Raw genomic sequence first — 22,171 nt, 5'->3', positions numbered from 1 at the left:
TTGGCAAAGAATCTGATATTCCATGCTCGGACGAAGCACATAGAAGTGTATTATCACTTTGTGTGTGAGCGGGTCTTGAGCAGTGAAGTCAAACTCCGGTATGTTCGCACTGATCAGCAAGTTGCCGAAATTTTCAACCAAGCGCTCAGACTGGACAAGTTGCAACACTTTTCGGTGATGCTTGGGCTACAACATCTCGACATGCCACACTTGAGGGGGAGAAGAACAGGTGGAACAGATGGAGAGGAGAACAAAAGTAACCAACTAGTTAAAGTTGAAGGTCAAGAGAGAGTTGAAGAAGATGCCGAATCAACTGAAAAAGTCGAAACATCCAGAAGAGCCGGTGGAGGAGGTAGAGTCAAGAAGGACAGAGCCCACCGAAAGAAGAAGGCCAGAACCAGGACATGGGCTGATGTGGTCAAAGGCAACACATAAGACGAATCGGAGGCAACCGATTCAATTGAGAAGTTTGATTTGGGAGAGTCGAATCATATGAAGGCCAGGTGGAGGAGAGGGCAGCTGAAGCCAACACTGAAATAGAGGAGCCGGCGGGTCGAGGGGCACCAATGCCGCAATAGCGAGGGAGCTAAGAAGGGCCTAAAGGGAAAACAAGCCGATCGTAGGGACCATCGGGGTCGTGGAACACGAGACGGGACGAGGAGCACGAGCAAGGCATGAAGACGCCAAGAGGAGCCGGAAAATAGAACCGGCAAAGCAGGAGGAACCTCAAGTTGAGCTTGAGGGAGAGTGTTGAGAAGCAAGCGGAACATGGGCCGGATCGGTGGAGAACCAGATCAATGAGCTAGATTGGTGGGGAGCTGGTAGACCATTAGAGGCCTATGCTCCTATGTCAGTAGGTAGGAATAACTTTAGGAGTTACTGTCAGATGTTCTTAAGTGAGCATTAAAGTACTAACGGTACTTGACATGTCAGCCCGTTGTAAAGGCTTGTAAAACAGTGCTCTTTAAGCACATTTATATGTATAGAGCATATTATTTTTTAATAGAGCTTCTCGAGTCTTCTACTCCCTCTATCTCTCCTACGTTCTGTGTATCTCCATTTTTTCTCTATTGCTGTCCAGCTGAGCCGGTTGTGTTCTGTTTTAGCTTCCGCAAGTAATCTTTACAGCCGGTTTGCTAGTTTGACTAGCTTGGTTCAGGCTTGAGCTTCCTTAACAGGTTTGAGCTTGGTTCAATTCGGCTTGAGCTCTACCAAACTAGTTAAGCCAATTAGCCCCCCCTCCCTTGTTTATCTCCCTTCCCACAAAAAAACTTAGTGTTAAGAGAGTGAGAAGTGATCACTCCTCTGTCGAGCCTAAGCACTCCTTCTGTTGAGGCACCTCTTGTGGGACATCTTCTCCTATTAAGCACCTCATAAGCACTCTTTTTTGTTGACTCCTAAGTTGTGGCCTATGTAGGAGTAAGAAATGGCTTGGCTCAAGCCTAAAGAGCCATTAAACCGTTTTTAATTGGTTTGGCGGTTTGCGGCTTGAGCTTCTTTGACCAGTTTGATCTCAGTTTAGGATGGGTCAAGTAGAACTGAACCAGTTTGGGCCAAACTAGTTTCCAAACCAGTTCTGGTTTTAATGATTATGCTAAACCGTTTTAGAGATTGGTTCAGTTCAAGTTTGAAAACCCCCAAACAGGTTAAGCCGAAACCAAATAATTGTCAAATCCTAAGCCTATGAGTGCCACAAACTCGTTTCTAAGCTACAACCTATGAGCCCCACAAACCAATTTCTAAGCTGCGGCCTATAAGTGCAACAAACTGGTTTGTAAGCTATAGCTTATGAGCGCCACAAATTGGTTGCTAAACGGGTTTAGGATTAAGCAAATTGTCCCAAACTGGTTAAGCCTTACCAAGTTTAGAAACGGGTTTGGCTCAACTCCGTTCGAATTTGAAACCATCTAAACTAGCTTAATAGGTTTGGCTTGAACCATGCCAAAATGGTTAAGCCTAAACCAAACTGTTGTCGATTCCTACTAGCAAGTATTACATGTCCTTCATTGAATGGCCAACACTTTGAACCCATGTAGTAGAACATTATGGAGGCTTATAGAAGGTAACAAAAATGTTCTTGAATGATATGAAACCTTGTGGAGAGTATTAGACATAATAGATGATTGAAATAAGTTATGGGATAAATAATGAGATTATATAAAAATAGATGTTGGGAGGGATTTTCCTCTGCACACATGAACACCAATTATCGATTGCAATTTCTTAATTACATTGCACCAAGGCTTGTTCTATGCCTTAATTATGTTTCCTTTTCTTTAACTCTAGTTTTGCCTTCAATATGTGTTCTATCTTTAAGTCTTGTTTGGCTTTCCTAATCTCACACTAGGCTTGCTCTATTCTTTGCTTAGTGTGCCTATTCTATTCCTTCCTATTTGCTATACACATCGACATTCCGCCAATGACATATTTCATGCAATTTTGGTATGTGACAATGAACTTGGAGAAACTATTCTCTTATCATGAGACACAAGCACAAGCCTTGTACCTAGTCAAGGGAAGGCTAACTAACAACAAAGTTGATTGACATTAATAGTTAAACATAAGCCTTAATGATTTGCATGCTAATTGTTTGTACTAGTTACGAGTGAGGAAACGTGGTGGTTAAATTATGGGATATAGTGAAAGGTTAAAGAGGTGGTGGTGTGATAGGATTGATCATATTACGTCAGATTGGGTTGTAACGAAGGGTTTTGGGGCCAATCCAAGGTAAGAACATATGCTCCTGTGATGTGATGATGGTTATATTGGTACAATTGTCTCGGGTCTCCTCCCCTAAATCTCTTACTCCTTCCATCTTAAAAATCTCATTTGAACTACCGCAGTCAAGTCAAGCCAAGCCGCTAAGTCATATGCTCCGGTAGGCTGTGATGTGATGATGGTTGTTGGTACAATTGTCTCGGTCTCCCCCCCCTAAATCTCTTACTCCTTCCATCTTAAAAATCTCATTTGAACTACAGCAGTCAAGTCAAATGAAAGTCAAGTCAAGCCAAGCCGCTGCTCTCATCCACCGAACCGATTGTCTGTTCCTCTGCCCCCCCCCCCCCCCCCCCCTCGGTCCGACAAGCGCTTCTCTCCGTCTCTTCGCCATGCCCATTCGCCTCCTCCTCCTCCTACTCTCAGCTGCTATCTTCTCGATGCAGGGTTCAGGTAAGGGCGCTCTCCCTGCGAAACTCTATAATCGCCCCTTTTCTGCTCGATCTATTCTTGTATGTATGCATCGTGTAGGTGTGTGTATCTTTGTATGTGTTTTTCTTCCTATATGCTATGTTGCGTGTGTATCTATGTTTGTGTAATCCGACGTCTTTGTATCGTGCATTTGTATGCTTGTAATGTGATGGATATACCTTTAGGGTTTAGGTTTCCAGTTGGCTTGTATGTGTCTGTTTCTATGTATGTATGTATCGGTTTGCATGCCTGTATCTGTTGGTATATATGTTTAGTTCTTAGGTTTGACTATTTGCATGCATTTATGCGCGTATGTGCTTTCTATGCATGTATATATGTGTATGTATGGCTGTATGATTGTTTTGTTTTTATGGTTTTATTTAGGAAAGCACTATTTGCCCCCCCATTTTGGCTATCCCCCCCTAAATTTTCATATTGTTGTGCGCAATAGGATGGTTGTGCGCAATAGCTGCCTTTTTAATACTCCACTGTCCTGTTTTCTTCGAGAAGTTTGCTCTAACGAAGAATGGGCAGTCCATTAGATGAGTCCCTGTTTGTCTTTTGCGAGTATCGTCAGTCAAGCCTAGAGGGTTGCGATATTTCCCCCCATAGTAGCACTTGAAAGTGACTTTTCGGTTGTCGCTATGCTTATCCAATACAACGATGATATTCTGAGCACGGAAATGGTCCTTGATAAAACTGATCAGAGCCCCTCTCTCGGTGAAGGTTTTATCGATAATTGAAGCTGAAGACGCTTGTTGAGACATGTTGCTGAACAAGGTGAGAACTATCAGAAATTGTAAAAAAAATGGGGGGGGGGGGGGGGCGGGGATAGCCAAAATGGGGGGGCAAATAGCGCTTTCCTTTATTTATTGATGCTATACAATACGTGTTTGTATGGTTTTATGTGTGTGCACATACATGCTTCTATGTATGTGTCTGTGAATGTATGCATGTGTGTGTGCGTACATATGTATGTATGTATATTGCCACCATTTGTATAACCAGAATTGGGGATGAACCTACAGAATCCTTTCATTCTTTGGCTGGAGCAACAGACATGATCTCAAATACTAGCTTAAGCTGGTGTATCTCTAACTCGGGAGTGGATGATTCTACCCTGCAAGCAGCCATGACTTATGCTTGTGGGCAGTCAACAGCAGATTGCACTCCGATTAAGCTCGGGGCCCCTTGTTTCTCGCCGAATACTGTTGCTTTCCATGCCTCCTATGTCTTCAACAGTTATTACCAGATGCATGCCAAAGCCTCAGGAACATGCAACTTTCAAGGTGCTGCAATCGTCACAACAGAAGACCCAAGTAAGTTTGAATGGCAATACACCACTCATTCTCCCTTTTAGCGATCAATCTATCTACACATCCATGTATGCATGGAGTAGGTATGTATGCATGCATGATAGGTGGGGAGTAAAGTAGAGCATACATGGTATGTATGTATGCATGTATGTATGGATGAATGGATGTATGCATGCATGCATTAACATATTTATTTATTTATGTATTTATATATCTAATGTGATCCTATTATTTCAATGTATGCATGTTTTTTTTTCACATAAGTCATGCATATATGTGTTTGTTGGATGGATATACAGACATATATTTATTTAAATATCTTCATCATTACATGTTAGGACTGTTCATAATGCCCTGGTTAATAATGGATAAAAACGCTTATTAAAATTTATGATTGTCGTGTAAATTTTGCGGGAAAATGCAAGTGAGGCATGCATTAAAGTTCAAGAGAAATCATATGGAAGTGGCTAAGTAGTGCTTCCCCTGCAGAATGCTTTTTTGAAGTTTTTAGACATGGTTGCTCAATGGGATCATGCTTAGGTCAACAAGTGGCCTAACTAGTGAGTTATGAAGACAGTTTTTGTGGCTACCAAGTAGATAGTAAGGTTACAAGGGGAGTGACTCCCAGGCCAAAAAATTCTTTTTACATTATCTCACCTCCTTGTCTCACTTTCATTCTCTCATCTTACATCTCTTGTCTCTTGCCTCAAATTCCGGTTGTTGGAGTTTTCTACGTCAATTCCTCTCAAATGAATCCTCTCTCTTTCTTATCCTTTCACATGATCTTCCACACATCCACACATCCGCTCATCTAATCTTCCGACGTTCATGACAATAGTTACAGAAAATATAAGAGGAACCCATTCTCTTTCTAGGATGTGTGATATTTAAAGAAATATTTTGAATAGTCAATGGGTCATATTGTGTGTAATGGCACATAAAGATCAAGCTAATTCAAGCTCTTCTTTTCAGCGTAAGGTTTATTATGTGTCTTATAATTGAATTACAGAGGGATATTTTTTTCACATGGCTCTTATATGAGGGATAGGCTTGAACCTATGGTGGTTCAAAGTGATATACATGAACCATTCATAATGGTTGAGGTTATCTATGATAGGGAAAGGTATATGACTCATTAGCATTTATGCCCCAAGTTATGAAATTCTTTGTATTGTGAGACGAAATTTTTTGCTAGATGATTGATTTTAGTATGTGCTCTGATGTGGCCCAATCTGTCATGAAACAAGATATGGGGACAAAACAAGAAGCTTGTATTTAGAGACCTGTGTTGATCTTCTTGAGAATCAACGATGGTGAAAACCCCCTTTTGAACAATGAATTAGCATGCATTAGTTGATTGATTTTAATATGTGGTTTGATGTGGCCCAATCTGTCATGAAACAAGATATGGGGACAAAACAAGAAGCTTGTATTCAGTGACCTGTGTTAATCTTCTTGAGAATAGAGTATGGTGAAAACCCCCTTTTGTACAATTGATAAGCCATGCATGAATTAGCATGTTGACCTTGGAGCTTTACATGTGGCAACCCACAAATATAGCCTCTTTTATTCTTACAATAGCAGAAATTCTCTTTACATTAGTTAGATGTCACATTCAAGCGTCATGACATCATCCCCTCTTATTGCCATTCGAGTTAAAATGGGTTGTGTAGATAATGGTGATGGAATTCACCAGCCACATTAGGTGCATTAATGAGGTGGATGGTTGGTTCCCAAGTGGCCTCTGATCACGAGCAGTTTTTCAACAAGATGAATTAATGGAGATTGTGATGTATTTTCTTTCAGTCTAAGATCTCCTCGACTATGTACTATTGCTCGTCCTTGATTTGCATAGTGGGAAGCTCTTTAGGTTGTCAATCAGGAACCAGGGATTCATAGCACAGCTCCAAGTGCCTCATATGAAATACATCGTGCATTTGGAAGTGCAATGGTAGGGAGAGTCAGAATGCCACTAGACTAATCTATTTGGAGCTGCTGGATTAATCAATTAAGAAAGAAAGAAAGAAAGATACATTAACATATTTTAAGAGGCCAAAATGGCAATGTAAGACCAAACAAGAGATTGCATCGGAAGTGTTGTCTCATATTGGAGAACACCAAACCAAAATAAATAAATGTTACCAAGCAAAAAAGTAAGTAAGATAAAATTGACCAAAGAATCTTGTTATCGGTACATGTAAGATCCTCAATTCTGATAGAATATAAATTTTTTCTTCAAAAGATCTCTAGCATAGGTTGATCCAGAATGGAGAGGTATCCAAGGTGAGGGAAGCAAGCACCTTTAATGGTGGGAGGCAATGGCCTTTATTTGTCAATGACAAGGGTGGTGAGATCGTGGTCCATGAGGGGGGGGGCTACATGCATGGAAAATTGCTAATGCTATGGGAGATAAACCGAATTTGATTGATGAAGGCACGAAGATATGTCCTCGTGCCGTTGAGTACTTGTGGCCGAATAAGCATAGGTGGCAATGTTACCTCTTGACATGAATGAAGTATCATTTGCGGCTTTTTGCTTCCTCCTAAGTATATCTAAGAGAGCTTGATCCTACTCGGTGAACACCACATTAGTTCCTTCCTCTTCTTTTGCTACCATCAGGTTTGCTTTGTGACCTCTTCCACCTCTTCAGCCCCCTTGACCACGATCTCTAGTTTGTCCACGTTCTCCATATTCTCTCTCCTTGGATGGTTTAGGGCAAGCATTCTTTAAATGACCAGCTTCACCACAATTGTAGCATTTGCGATTTTAACTTTCGCTTGAATTTGACACCATTAGTGCCGATCGTACCCCTGGAAGTCCGGTAGTGTCAGAGAGCAGCTTCATTCTACTCTCCTCTTGTATCATAGTCGCAATTGCCTCATCAAGTGTGGGAATTTCAACCGTGACTAGAAGAATTGCCCTTCTTTGATCAAATGACAAGTTGAGATGTTTCAAAAATTGCATGGTTCTTCTTTGAGCAGAAATTTCCTTGCTTTTACATTGAGGATCATTGAACATTGTCACAGGCGAGAAATGATCATATTCTGCCCATAGACGCTCCAACTCTATGGCATATTCCTGAATCATCCTATCTCCCTGCCAGACGGCATCTATCTCCTGCTTGATTTGAAATACTCTCATGTTATTTCCCCTCCTAGCATACATCTTTTGCAATTTCTCCCAAATCTCCTTCACACTTAAAATTCCATCAATAGTTGTGGCGATTGATGGAACCATGGAGTTGAGAAGCCACGTGTACAAAGACATGTGGGTAGCTCTCCATGCTTTCCATTCATTCCTCGTTTTGACAAGAGGTTCTTTCTCTTCTCCCATTAGGTAGCCGTCAAGGCTTCTCCTTGCCAAGGCACCTATAATCCGACGCGAGCAGCTCAAGTATGTGGCTAGTCCATCGAGTTTGAACTCAATTGGGAGGAGTTCAAGTCGAGGTGGTGGTTGTGTTCTTGTCACACCTCCAGATGCTACAACCTCAGCCTGTTTCATGTATTTCACCAATGTTTTCACCTCATCCTCGTTCAATTTTGAGAACACCTCATCCATCTTCTCAACTTAGCCTATCTCTGCTCTCCTCTTCTGACTTCTTTTCTCAAGTAACCTCTCAATCACATAGCAATCTCATCCCTAAAGATAAAAATCCCCCTTTCCTCTCTTGAATGCTAGGACAGTGCTGCTCCAATCGCTGTCATACCAGCAGAAAGGTGGATCTAGGGTTTTGCAGAGGGCTGATCTAGGGTTTTGCAAAGGGGCGGATCTATGCTCTGATACCAAATTGAAAAATGAGAAGGCACATTTGTTCAATAAGATACATTGGTATGTCACAATAGGAGGGAGAAAATACAGAGGTCGCTCATATTTACATGAGGAGAAAGTTCCTCTTTATAAAGGCCAAGATCTGGCCGTTGGGCTAACTAGTTGTTGGAGCTAACTAGCCGTTATAACTTTTAATCATTCAACACATTTTTTGTTGTTGTATTAGACATCATTACATGGATTGACATCAAACTGAATGCAGTGATGGTTTTCCTCATGATTATTACAAGACATGTGTCAACAATATCAACCATGGATATCTTGATGTAGTATGTTTTTGAGCATGGATTCATGCATCTAAAAACTAAGATTCAAGCATCATGGTGACCATTGAGCATGTAAAAACATCATGTAAAAACGAAGATTCAAAACATCATGATGACCATTGCTCAATGGATGCATTCCTCTTAAGATTCAACATTCTATATGTGCTCAATAATATCAACACTCGAGAAGAAATGGTTAGGTCATGGCAAGATGCCTTCTAATTTTTCGAGTGGGCATCATCAAGTAATCGAAAACTTTATAATTCATTACAAAATGAATTGCTCATTTCTTCTTGATTTTTGTATTGGCATGGAAAAGAGAAGTTAGATCTCAGTTCAATTGTTTGTTTCAGTTGGGGATTGTAGAATTGGGGATGTGGCTGATATTGAATATCAAAGGTTGTCAAAATTTGAAGATGCCCAATGATGATTATGTATTCCGTCAAATTATGGATTTATTTGGGCGAGATTATAAGATATACCAATGTTGCATGGATCGTTGCCAATGAAAGTAAATGGTTCTCCTTAGATGGATTGGCAGTTGAAGAATAGTGCATGCTTGTTACAAACTTACAAGTCAAGACAAATACATTGTATCATCATGCAATGGCATCATTGTCAATTCTGTCTCCTAAAGTAGTAAGGTGTACAATGTATATAAGTCAAATGCAAGGTGATTGCAAATATTTCAACGTGGTTAGTCTCATTTGCCATTCATGCAAAGGTATATATGAAGAATCATGATTGGTGGGCTCCCATTAGATTCAGCCTTAAGCAGAAGAAGATTGGGGTCAAGACTCGGATACATGCTTCTTTTGCATCATTACATTGGATGATAGTACATGGTTCATGTAATTCCCTACAATTCATATCATTCGGAAGTACTTATCAGAGATTTGGCAAGTGTTATCACATTCATATTTTTGGCCTCAACAATGGGTTTTTGCTAAGTATCTCAAAGTGGTCCAAATGATGAACTAGAGATCTTGTTCCAAATTTTATGATATTGGGGATCGCAACACATTTGGATTGTGTAGTGCATTGTCATGAGCATTAGTAGACATGGGGTGAAAGGTAAAAGGCATTACCATGTGGAATTTTGGATGTTGGAGCATTTGGGGATCATTTCCTTAAATGCATGTTCAGATTTTCTAATGGGCTTACAAGATGTTCATCTACCTGCATATATATAGAATGCTGAGAAGTTGTAATAGTGGGTTTTACATGCAATTACTACTGCTTTTACCAGAGAGAGAGAGAGAGAGAGAGAGAGAGAGAGAGAGAGAGATTCTAATGTATAAATATATGATCATAGGTACTGGGAGTTGCATCTTTCCTTCTAGGTATGCTATATAATTTGTGATTTGTTGACCACCACAATAACCTAGTGTGCTATTATTAAGTGAAAACTAATGCGAGAAATATAAAAATAGTTTTACTCATTTTTCATTAGCGTATTAAGTTTTGTATTTGTAATTTTGAATATAAGGAACTTCTTGTTTTCCATGCTATCAGTGGCTCATTGAATCAAACTAGGATAATCCTTGTTACTAATGGAGGCATTTTGCAGTCAGTAGATATCTATATGCCTCTAATCATTTATCTGCTCACACATCTGGTAAGCTTTTTTGCATGCTTTGAAATGCTGTTAACGAATGTTCTATGTCATGATTTTTATTCTTTTATGTTTCTTTTTCATTGTTCAGGTGCTACTGTGATCCATAACATCCTATCTAAAAAGCAGAAGTGTTATTAATAACCTTCTTTGCAGAAGTCTCCTAGTTTGGTCAAGAACATGTCATTAAAGTTGCCATTTGGGAGCACTTGGTCCACCTGTGAGTATATATATGTAATGTATATATATATATGCTCATATTGCTGTACAAAAGTATGTATGTTTATATGCATGCATGCATAATACAGTCGGATGCATATATCTTAATAAATCATGTATAAGTCTAGAGAACTAAGCTTGTTTCAATGCACTAATCACACCATGTTTTGTAACATCTGGTAAGGTGTGAGTTACTTGCATATTCAATGAATTTTCCTAAAATATTGAAGCAATGTGTATGCCTTACTATGGGTCAAAGATTTTTCCTTCACACTAGTTTTTCAAATCATAACTTTTCTAACATCTATCGAATATGCTATATGGATCCATGTTAAACGAGGAAGAGTTGTACAATTATGAGTAGCTTAAAGCACTTCAATTTTATAGGAAAATCTCATGAAGGATCTGATCAAAATTTTGACTTGTATTAAAATCAAATTAAAATATTCCAAAATAGATCGATAACGAAGGTTCGAAGTGGATAAGATATATATTCTCATTAAAGGTATTATGAAACTAAGTGAATTATGGTTCCTACATGCCATTCAATACGAAATGCTCATCTCTTGAAAACTTTTACTTTTAATATGTTGAAGCTCTCCACTATTCTCAGAACCAAAGAATGTAGATTAATGATGGCACACAACACTGGTATGTTCATGAAAATGATGATTGATTGTCAAAGAAGAAAAAAAAATCAATTAGGAAATTAAAACACATGATGTTATAATCCTTGAAATTTTCATCCTTGAGATGTTTGCATTAATCTATCTTAATTATCATCACTCTTTTCAATTTTGAAGAAGGTAACAATGTGGGGATAAGTATGAGATAGTTGGATATAACTGAATACTTTGTCATTTTGGAATGTTAGGGTTTATCAGTCTTCCGGTCTTAGTGAATCAAGGGTCACCAACTGAGCCCCTTTTGTATCTCTTTTCTTTCAATCGTCACAATTTCTTAACAAATATTCTCTTAAGTTGTCAATGGAGCTTATTGTCCAAACTCTCTCTCTATCTCTCTCTCTCCTTTTGTTTTTTGGTAAAAGCACACAATTATATTAATTGTGTGTAAAATCCACTTAGTTACAACACTTCTTGGTCTCCCTTGCCTATCATATGCCTATGTAGGGAGAGGGACGTCTTGTAATGCCATTAAAAAATCTGAATATGCATTTGAGGAAATGATCCCCACATGCTCTAACATCCAAAAATTCCACAAGAGAATACCTTTCAGCTTATTTATATAGGCTTTTACCCCATGTCTATTATTAAACATGAAAGCATTATGCATATTCCAATTGTGCTATAGCCCCAATAATGTAAAAATTGGAACAATATCTCCATCTCATTATTTGAACCATTTTGAATATATTGAGAAAAAACCCATTGTTGAGGTTAAAAGTTGCCAAATGTTCGATTAGTACTTCCAAATGGTACATGCTATAAGACATTTAATGAACCTATGTGTATTATCCTATAATGGAATGGTGATTAAGAAACAAGTGTTAGACCTTAGTCCTCCTCTCTTTAAGGTTGAACATAATGGGAGCCCACTAATCATGGCTCTCCATATGAGTGACTTACATACATTCCACAACTTTGTTGCTTTAGGAGATAGCCAAGATAATGATGTCATTGCATGATGATACAATATATTTGTCTTGTCCTTTAACAAGCATGTACTATCTTGTAACCGCCAATCCACCCAAGGTGCAACATTTGTTTTTCAATGGCAAAGATCCTTGCAACAATGGTATATCTTGTAATTTCTCCCAAATAAATCCATAATATAGGGGAATACATAACCATCGCTTGGCATCTTCAAATTCTAACAACCTTTGAGATTCATTATTAACCACATCTTCCAAATGTAAAATCCCTAGTCGAAATAAACGATTGAATTGAGATCTCAACTTCTCATTCCCATGCCAAAACAATACCTGAGAAAAAACAAGCAATTCATTTTGTAATGAATTACAGGATTCGAAATTCATTATCAACCACATCTTCCCAATGTACAATCCCCAATCAAAACAAAACGATTGAATTGAGATCGCAACTTCTCTTTCCCATTCCAAAACAACACTCAAGAAGAAACAAGCAATTCATTTTGTAATGAATTACAAGATTCTCGATCACTTGACGATCCCCATTCAAAAAGAGATAATGCATCTTGCCACCAAATGTTGTCCACATATAAAATGTCGAATCTTTAGAGGAATACTTCCATTGCGCAATGACGGCTAGGATGCTTGAATCTTTGCTTTCCCGTGCACCAATCCTTCGTGCTCAATAAAATATTGCATCATAGATATCCATGGTTGATCTTGTCAACACATATCTCGTAATAATGCAAATCTACGAGCCATCAAATGCATTTCCAAATCTAATATTGTTGCACCACCTAACCTTTTAGGAGTAGCCAAATGGTCCCATGAAATCCATGTAACTTCCATCATTTCTCCCTTCCACCACAACATGAACCGAATAGGTTGTAACATGTTTTGTAATGCCTTCTTAGTCCAAGATAGTAAAGGCAAAAAATATGATAAGATGGGTATTAAGATACATTGCACCACTTTGAGTCGTACATGAAAGGGCCATAAATGAGATTTCCAATACATAAATTTGTCCTTCAATTTACTACCAATCCAATCAATCAATTGGACATTTGCAACATCAAAACCCAATGAATAACCCAAATGTCGATATATTAATCCTCGTGTATTCATTGACCCTCGCCATCCCAAACATTCCAAATCACTCTCCGTACAAAAAATAAGGTGAGTCTTCCTCCAATTTATATACAACCTTGAAGCCAAAGCAAATTGATTCCAAACTTGCATACTCCTTTCAAGATTTTCTTTTGAGGCTTGTAAAAATATAAACGAATTATCAGTCAATGCTTGTGCCACCAATTGTCCTCCAGAAGGAAGATGCAAACCCACAATATCAACATTGCTTGCAAGATTTGACATCATTACTAACAAAGGATGTGTAACAATAGCAAATAACAATGGGCTTAATGGACATCCTTGTCGCACAAATCTAGTAAGAAACACTTTCGGAGTAAATCCGTCGTTAAGCATCACATGTGAGGTTGCAGTTTGCCCTAGCACAAAGATAAGTCGACACATACGAGGACCAAACTCCATATTATACATCACACTTGAGCGGAAAGACCAATTAACACGATCATATGTTTTTTCCAAATCTAATTGCACCATAACCATTTCTTGATGTCTATGCCGAGCATAATCGATAGCCATTTGAACATTCAAAACATTATGCAATATATTTTTACCTGCAATAAAACCATATTCAGATGGATGAATAAGTTGAGGTAAGAATTCCTTAAGTTTGTTGGATAATATCTTTGCAAACATTTTGTACAACCCTCCCATCAATGAAGTAGTCCTCCATTGATGAAATGTCTTTGGAGATGGTACCTTTGGTATCAATTTGATTAAGCCCACCTTCCAGCTTTCAAGCATGAAACCAGAATCCCAACATTGTTGAAACATTTGTGTGAATGGACTCTTAAGCATACTAGCACACTTCTTAAAAACTTCATTTGTAATACCATCCCAACTAGGGCGTTACCATTTGGAAGGTGTAACAATACCTTTTCCACCTCAGCTTTGTCAAAATCAACATCCAATTCTTGACAAATATTTGTATTCACGACACACCTAATTACATTATAAAACTCTTGTCATGCTTTCAACACATCCTCATTAATAATCAACTCTGGCCCAGTCAAATTCTTAAAATGAGTAATACATAACTCAATAACCTTGATTGGGTCTACAACAATGTCATCCCCTATCTTAATTTTTACCACATTCGAACGAGCATATAATGGTATTAATCTTTGAAAAAACATATGAGATTGTGATTGATTATCTATAAATCCCACCTTTAATTGATGTAATCTTGTTTGTTGATAATTTTGGCAAGACAAATTCTTCACAATGTCATGTCCTTGAACTTAAACATTTGAAAGCTCTTGATCATGCAGATTATTCATCAATAATACATTGCATCGCGTAAGAATATGTGAAAACTTATCAATCAATTTCTTACGTCTTTTAGCATTAGTCATACCATACATACAATGAATATCACTAATGTTTTGTAGTGTTGTATCTCATGCATGCCATCCTTTTGAAATAACTTGTTTTGAAAACATGCCAAAAATTTGTTGCATATAGGCATCAAATAAGGAATGTAATAATAAAGAAGAATTAAACCTGAAAGGAACACGATCAAGCAATGTTTTGTACATATCCACCCCATGTTTATTAAACTCAAAACATATGAGAAAATTATCCATGTTCATAACCTCTTGCGTGATTGACATATTAAGCATCTCTAACAAAAAGGATTCATCATACATAACATACATTTTGTCCAACCAAGTCCATGTTTTCTTATATTGCAAAGACTGAAATATAAACCCAAGCTTATCTTGATGCAACCATTTCCATACATCCAACATCAAAACCTCTAACTCCAATTTGTCCCAATATGCTTGCTCAAAAGAATCCATCAATGAGAATCATGATGTAGATTGTGATGCATCAACACACATATCAAAATCACCCATCAACAAATGAACACGACCCATTAATAACCTTCGATACATAGAAGACTACAACTCAATGCACTGATTACTAGTGTTGGGTGCATAAATTCCTACCAACCATATCAAAACTTCGAAGTACTTGACTTCATCACCAAAAAGCATCCATGTGGATCATTATAGACTATGTGGACAAAACAAATCATGATTACACTTGAATAATGATGTGATAATTAACCTGCATAATATACAGAATATCCATGCAAATGTAACAAGGTCCTGTTAAATCATCACACTTATGTTGAATTGCACATGAAACATCCCATTCCTTATCAAATAAAGTTTTCCTAACATACATTTCTTGAGGAGAAGATGACCCTTGCACACTCCATGATACCACTTTCATTTAACACCTTTAGTAAGAACTTGCCCTTTACGAGCAAGTGTATGTATAAATTTACAAACTACTTGTTGAAGAACTGCATAAGGATTTGCGTGTACTACATCCCCTCCACCAATCATAGAGTTTTGTTATCTAGCCCTACAAGTACAAAATCCTTAATTAAATTGAGCTCCCACCACCCTTCCCAAAGATTTAAATTGTAACTCATCAGATAATCTCTGATTTTGGACTTGTTTTTGCCAAAGATTTTTCGTAAAGCCCTCACTCATTCTCAAACTATCTTTTGGTAATGCCTTACCAATAGTACTTATTGTGTGCCTTTGTATGGCAACACCATTCCCTTTGTTCCACACTACTAACTTTATTATCCTCCCCAACACCTCCAACTTGACCATGAACTTTAGAATCTCATTCTAACCATGAGATGTTCCCTCATCCATGATCATATCAACTGTTGATTGGACAATATTCTTCTCTCAACATTTTTCTTATTTTTTTTCTCTGACATAATTGTGTGGATGGTTCACCATGATATTGGCATTCGGTCATAAAATGTCCCAATTGACCACATTTTAAACAATGTCTTGCAAAAGTCTCCCACTAAAGCTTAAAACAAAATCGACCAAATTGAGGTGTAAATAATGTAAACAACTCTTGAACCATGATGGTTGGCTGACTAATGGAAAAACTATTCGGATGTACAATGGAATCAAAGATAAGTGTAGTAGCTAAGAAAAATGGCCAAGAGAGGCATCGTAACACCATTGATCAATTGTCACCCTTCGAGCATTAATGGTAGAAAGTCACTTGAAAGGTAAAGGTTTATATTGTTGCTTCATAGACTTCAAGAAAGCTTTTGATATGGTACCTTGTGAGCATCTTTGGAGGTTAATGGAAGAACTTGAGGTGACAAGTGAATATAAGCTTGCAATTTCCCGAATCTACGAGAAGGTTATATATTGTGTGCGTATGGGTGATAGACTTTCATATTTTCTCAATAGCACTATTGGTGTTAAGCAAGAATGGTCACTCTCACCAACTCTATTTAGTCTCTGCATTGATGAATTGGAAGAAATGCTTGCCAATTTGAGAACACATTATGCATTTGAGAGCACTAATCATGGAGATATTAAGTGTTGGGTCCTCAAGAAATACCTTTTGGACAATTTGGTGACACCGGTGCTTCTCTATGGGGTGGTAACATCTCTAAATCCACTTGGAAAGACTTTGAAAATGTCCAAAAACATTTTCTTATAAAGTTTCTATAGGTTAAGAAACAAATCTCATACACCCGCCTCCTCCTTGAGACGAGATCACTTCCCATTGAGATCATGGCCATGGAAAGGGTTGTTGAATACATGCTTAAGGTTCAAAAAAGTCCTTCACATCAACTTTCTAGAATCTCTTGGGAAGCAAGCAAAGAGATCCAAAAGAAGCATAAAAGCAAAATTTTGTGTTTCGGCTAGATGCAAGATATGGAAAAATGGTTTAATAGATAGAATGCAACACACTTATTTCATGATGCATCACTAGATTCCTTTGTAAATGAGGCCTTTTTGCAACGCAAGTGTATCATAACATGGGGCAAATGTGGAGGCTTACGCTTCACACATTATATACTACAACCATCTTCACACCTTTCAAGCACCCATTGTCAACAATACAAAGGCTAGGACAAAAACATCCTAGATTATTGAGCAATCTCCATGATAGGGAAACTAAAACAAAAAAGCCCTTTTGATATTTAGGAGGCTCTACAATTAACATCAATCACAACATTTTCCATTACTCTTTCACACATATTCACATTTTTACCCAACAACGTAACGCTATTGGTTGGGGACAAGGTAAATCCTTTTCAAAATCAATGCAAAAACATCTTGTCTCTTACATGTTTTGTTAGTTACCATTCGTACACAAACATATCTAACTTACAAGCACACAATTATTTATTTATAGCCTTCCATGTTGAGCTTCACACACATGTCCTTTTATGTATCTCATTGTCCTAGCACATTCATAATATATCTTTTTCAAACCATATAGTACTTGTTTTGCATGTCTTTCATCATGTAAACATTCCAACACAAAAAAACAAAAGCCAAGAGGAGGACCACATCAAACAAAAATCTGCATCAAACAAATTTAGTAATGTGATCAATAATGTAATTAATGTGTCTTGAAATGCGAGATTTGGAGTATACACATAAGAACCCATGTCTCAAGGTACGGACACATCTATAGCAAAACTCTAAGCATTTTCATTCTCTATGGGGGAGGGTTTGTTATAATGTACCTTTCCATTCACCCCCTACAAATGAATCCTTCATAATTACCAAGAGTCAATAGCTAGAGTTTCTTACATGTCAAGCAAAGTGAGTTCTCAGTCTTTCTATTTGTTCTACTATCATAAATGTATACAGTAGTTTGATGGGATATCTTCCCGTAGTGAAGAAATGTCCTTCATTTGTAGTAAACATTTTCGTCACATGGGCACAATTGTGTAGTCACATTTATGACTTTCTTACGAGCCAAACTTACCAGTCATGTTTTATATGTAAATTCCAAACATGAACATTAAAAAACCATGGAAGTTTTTCTGTAAGTATAATATTGGCATAATCGTATCCATTTTCAAAGAAGAAAGGGCTTTGTAGTTAGTTGGAGTAATGTCAATGGTGTTACAATATATGAGTGATATGAAAATGTACGAAACGATATCCTTGATTTGTAGGATGAGATAACAAAATGTGATTGTGTCGTTTAGAAAACACAATACTAGATTTGAAATTACATGGTTTTAATTATGAGAAAACGAAAAACTAATTAAAGTAGTAAGGAACCTTATGCATGCAATATGGATGTTAGAGTGTTGATGGCCTAGTAGAGAATAAGAAAGACATTAATATCAATACCAAATCCTAGGCATGTAAATGTGGATGCTAGAATAATCATGCTTAAGCCAAAATTCCAGGCTAGTGTCAAGATTCTAAGGAATCTCAATGTGGGTGTGAACAAACACCAATAGACCATGGCCAAGAGAGTGGGTAGTTGAGTACTTAATGACTTAGTTAAACTTAGCTATTAGGCTTCATAATCTTATAAATTAAACTCTCCTTAATTTAGACAAGTAAGGTCCAGTTTTAAGATAATATCACACAGAAAAATCCATTCAAATTTTGAGCATACCAAATTAATATTCCTTCCTCTAAAGATTTTTAATTTGAATGCTTAAATTGTAGCTTAAAAGGGATTATAACCTGAGAATTTGTGGGATTAAAAATAAACTCTTGTTTTCTAATCTAATAAATCCTCATGCTGGAATTCCTTGCTAAATGTTGTCCTCACTATGTAATAAAAATCTGCCCAATTCTAAACATTTCATCTTATAATTGGAAATTATTCAACTCTTCCAAATTATTATCAATAAATGTTGTTCATATAATATGCAATTTATAAAATAGTCCTAATTTTATTACTTTATCATGGAAGTGTCAATACAATCCATACAATATCACATGAAACAAACTCATAAATCTAGGCTTGTGTTGTTTCTAGAAAACATTCTTTGATGTTTTACATGCTAATTCATGGAAAAGAACCATCTTGGTTTGGATTGTACAATGGTAAAGATAAACAAAAAAACAAAAAAATAGCATCTAGATTGTTTTGTCCTCATTCAATGGAGTTTTCAAAGAGATAACTTTGTAAGGGAGGCTCCATATTTTATGAACAAAATGTTGATTTTTATGAACAAAGGCTTGGTGGATTACTCATGCAAAACTTTCTTGGGGTCATTTTGTTTAACAATATGTACAAGGGGGAAAAGTGGTGAACATGTTTATTCTAATCATACAATGGATATGAATGACATTGAGGGATTCCATATTTGACAACGTAAGAGTCAGTGTATCCTAAACTTTGGAAGAAAATGTTATACAATTGTTGAGAATCAAACTCAACTTCCCTAGTGTGGGAACACACCTTAGGATACTCAAAGTGTGTGAACACCCCACCTCCTAATATAGTAACTAGTGTGTCATAGAACTTTAAGGTTCTATGACACATTTAGTGTAGTTAAGTCTGCACCTCTCTTGTAAGAAGTGGTTGTAGTGAGAGAACATAGAGAGAAGGTGACTACATAAGCACCTTCTACCTCTCTTTGTAACCGTTGGTTGTCTTATTCTTGTTAAATACAGTTTTTCGGTTTTTCTATATAACTTTGTTTCTCTTTCTCTCTCTCTCTCCACTACACACACCTTCCGCTGCACAAAATCGCTCCCGATTCATTATATGGTATCAGAGCGAATTGGTAGCTTGAATCAATCATTGTAAAATGCTTTGCCCCACCAATGCGCTCTAAAAGACTAGAGATTAAAGGCAGAGTATACATATTTCTTATGGTGACTTTATTTAATCCCCGATAGTCCATGACCAAATGAAGCGAACCGTCCTTTTTCTTCACAAAAAATATAGGAGCATCAGCTAGAGACTTTGAATGTCGAATAAACCCATGTGCAAGATTCTCCTTGATGTATTCTCGAAGAACCTCAAGCTCAGTTGGTGATAGATTGTAGATCGGACCCCACGGTGGCTCTTTTCCTGATTGGAGGTCAATGAGACAATCGTACGACCTATGCTTTGGAAGTACATTAGCTTTGACTTTGTCGAAAATATCAACATATTCTTGATATTTTTTGGAAATTTGGATATCTGAATTCCCTTGAGTGGCACTAGAAGGTGTCATTGATATTGCAAATAAGAAAAGTATCTCCTTTCCTCCCACTTGGGACAATTGTTGCAATGTGATGAAAAGGAGATGGTGCACTGGTAGAACTATATTCTTTAAGGGAATAGTCCTGGGTTTGATCCCTAGCAATGATGTTTTCTGTTGAAGAGCACCAAATTTATCGCCTCCTCCAATCAATTTTTGGGTTATGTAGCTCGAACCATGGCAAACTAAGGACAATTGGATGCTCGGGGCTACGGACTATGTTAAAGGAAACGACACATCCTAAATCACCTAAGAGTATGTGTATTGGCTCAGACTCTTTGAATATATTCCCGGAAGCTATGGGATGTCCATCAATCACTATTACGGAAACTGGCCAAGGAAGGGTATGCAAGGATATTTGATGTTTTTGGGCAAAATCTCTATCCATGAAACAAGAATTGGCTCCGGTATCTAAGAGGGCTTGGACCTAAAGTTGACAACTCGATGTCCTAACTTGTGCTTGGGCTGAGAATACTCTACTAACATGCTTGGATGAAATCCTACACTAGGTTGTACAGATCTAGGGTTGTCCAACCAAATGGCTCCTATTTTGGTTGGACTTATTCCTTTGAATCCTCTTCTAATTGTCTTAGGACTTCAAACTTATTGGACAAGGGTGGATTATTCATAATATTAGAATCACTAAGTGCTTCTTAAATGTTGGGCTCATTTTTATTGTCATAGCGAATTTGATTTAATTGACGTCTCGGCCTACGTGAGCAATGAATGGCTATATGTCCTGGACCTCCGGAATATACGCATAGACGGTGTCGTAGTGTATTTTGTACACTACGTGAAAAACGTATATAGTATTAGATTCAATAAAAAATGAAGAAATAGAAGAAAATAGCAAAATAAATGGAACATGCATAGGGCAAGATTCGAACCTTGCACCTCCATGTTAATAATGTAATGTCTTACCATTACACTAGCATTTCATTAGTGTTAAAGCATAGATGTCCCACGTAGAAAGGTAAATTCACGCTAGGATAAACATTAGAAAAACGCATAACAAAAGAAAAAGCTACACATACACATCTAGCGTGCATGATAAAAAACGCACAAGTTAGAAAAAGCATGATCACTTTAGATAAAGCATATAGTCTATCTATAGGAAAAGCATGGGGTCTATAGTTAGAGAAAAAGCATGGATTACTAAGACTTCCTCATCACTACATAAGGATGGGAAGCACAATGTAATTATGTGTGAAATATTTGGGAAATTGGATATATTTCCTAAAACACCAATTAATAAAATATACTCGTGGGATTCACGAAGTTTAAGATAATCTATCTCTTTCAATCTAAATTCATATTCTTACATAAATATTGATTAATGTAATACTTGTGGGATTCACAAGATTAGCCTCAAATTCTTCCTCCTCCTAGTCCAAAACCTCGGTGGTTCCCACCCGACTCACGCAACGATCCGGAGCCGAAAGGCACGACACAGTTGGTGAACCCGACGTGAAGGCGGGTGGCAAGGAGATGGAGAATCAACAAGAGGCGATGAACATGATGATGATAATGTTTGAGCGGATGCAACAAGAACAACGTGCGATGTCGGAGATGAAGGCGGCAGTAGAGCGGCTTCTGCGACGAAACGGGGAATTCAACGGTAAGGGTGTGTCACGCTACCTACGTGAATATAAGGCGGAGATGATGCAATATCGGATACCGGAAGGATTGCAAGTGATATCCTTTAGTCGGGTGGCCTCGGACGAACTACAAGAGAGAATCCACAAGATACAACAACAAAACTCGACATGGGAGTCCTTTGAAGAAGCTTTACGGGAGGCATATGACTATGAGAGATGGACGGGACGAGATCGACGAGAATTCGACGAATGGGTGGCGTCGGAGAAGACTCACCGAAGTGCAACGCAAGCGTTCCTAGAGTTCGAGCATTGTTTTGCTCGACTCTCGGAGCGGGAACGAAGATTGGTGGGAGAAGATAAAGTCTTAATGTTCGTAAGA

The 22,171-nt window shown here is 37.8% G+C and overlaps 1 protein-coding gene across 1 annotated transcript; it reads left to right on the top strand.

Moving 5' to 3' along the window:
- Positions 1–3,067: 3,067 nt before the first annotated feature.
- Positions 3,068–10,822, top strand: LOC147865204 (Carbohydrate-binding X8 domain superfamily protein). Its single transcript, XM_087317975.1, has 5 exons — positions 3,068–3,168; positions 4,215–4,505; positions 9,912–9,939; positions 10,112–10,214; positions 10,303–10,822. Exons 1-5 carry the CDS (start codon positions 3,108–3,110, stop codon positions 10,312–10,314), a joined length of 495 nt encoding a protein of 164 aa, XP_087174101.1. The 5' UTR covers positions 3,068–3,107; the 3' UTR covers positions 10,315–10,822.
- Positions 10,823–22,171: the final 11,349 nt, after the last annotated feature.

This window comes from Azolla caroliniana, unplaced genomic scaffold, assembly GCF_043228905.1.
Source record: "Azolla caroliniana isolate FFs.n. ecotype wild unplaced genomic scaffold, voAzoCaro1.0.p SCAF_4, whole genome shotgun sequence".
Taxonomy (NCBI): domain Eukaryota; kingdom Viridiplantae; phylum Streptophyta; class Polypodiopsida; order Salviniales; family Salviniaceae; genus Azolla; species Azolla caroliniana.
Note: the sequence above shows the minus strand (reverse complement) of the source record. Positions and strands in the feature narration are given on the sequence as shown.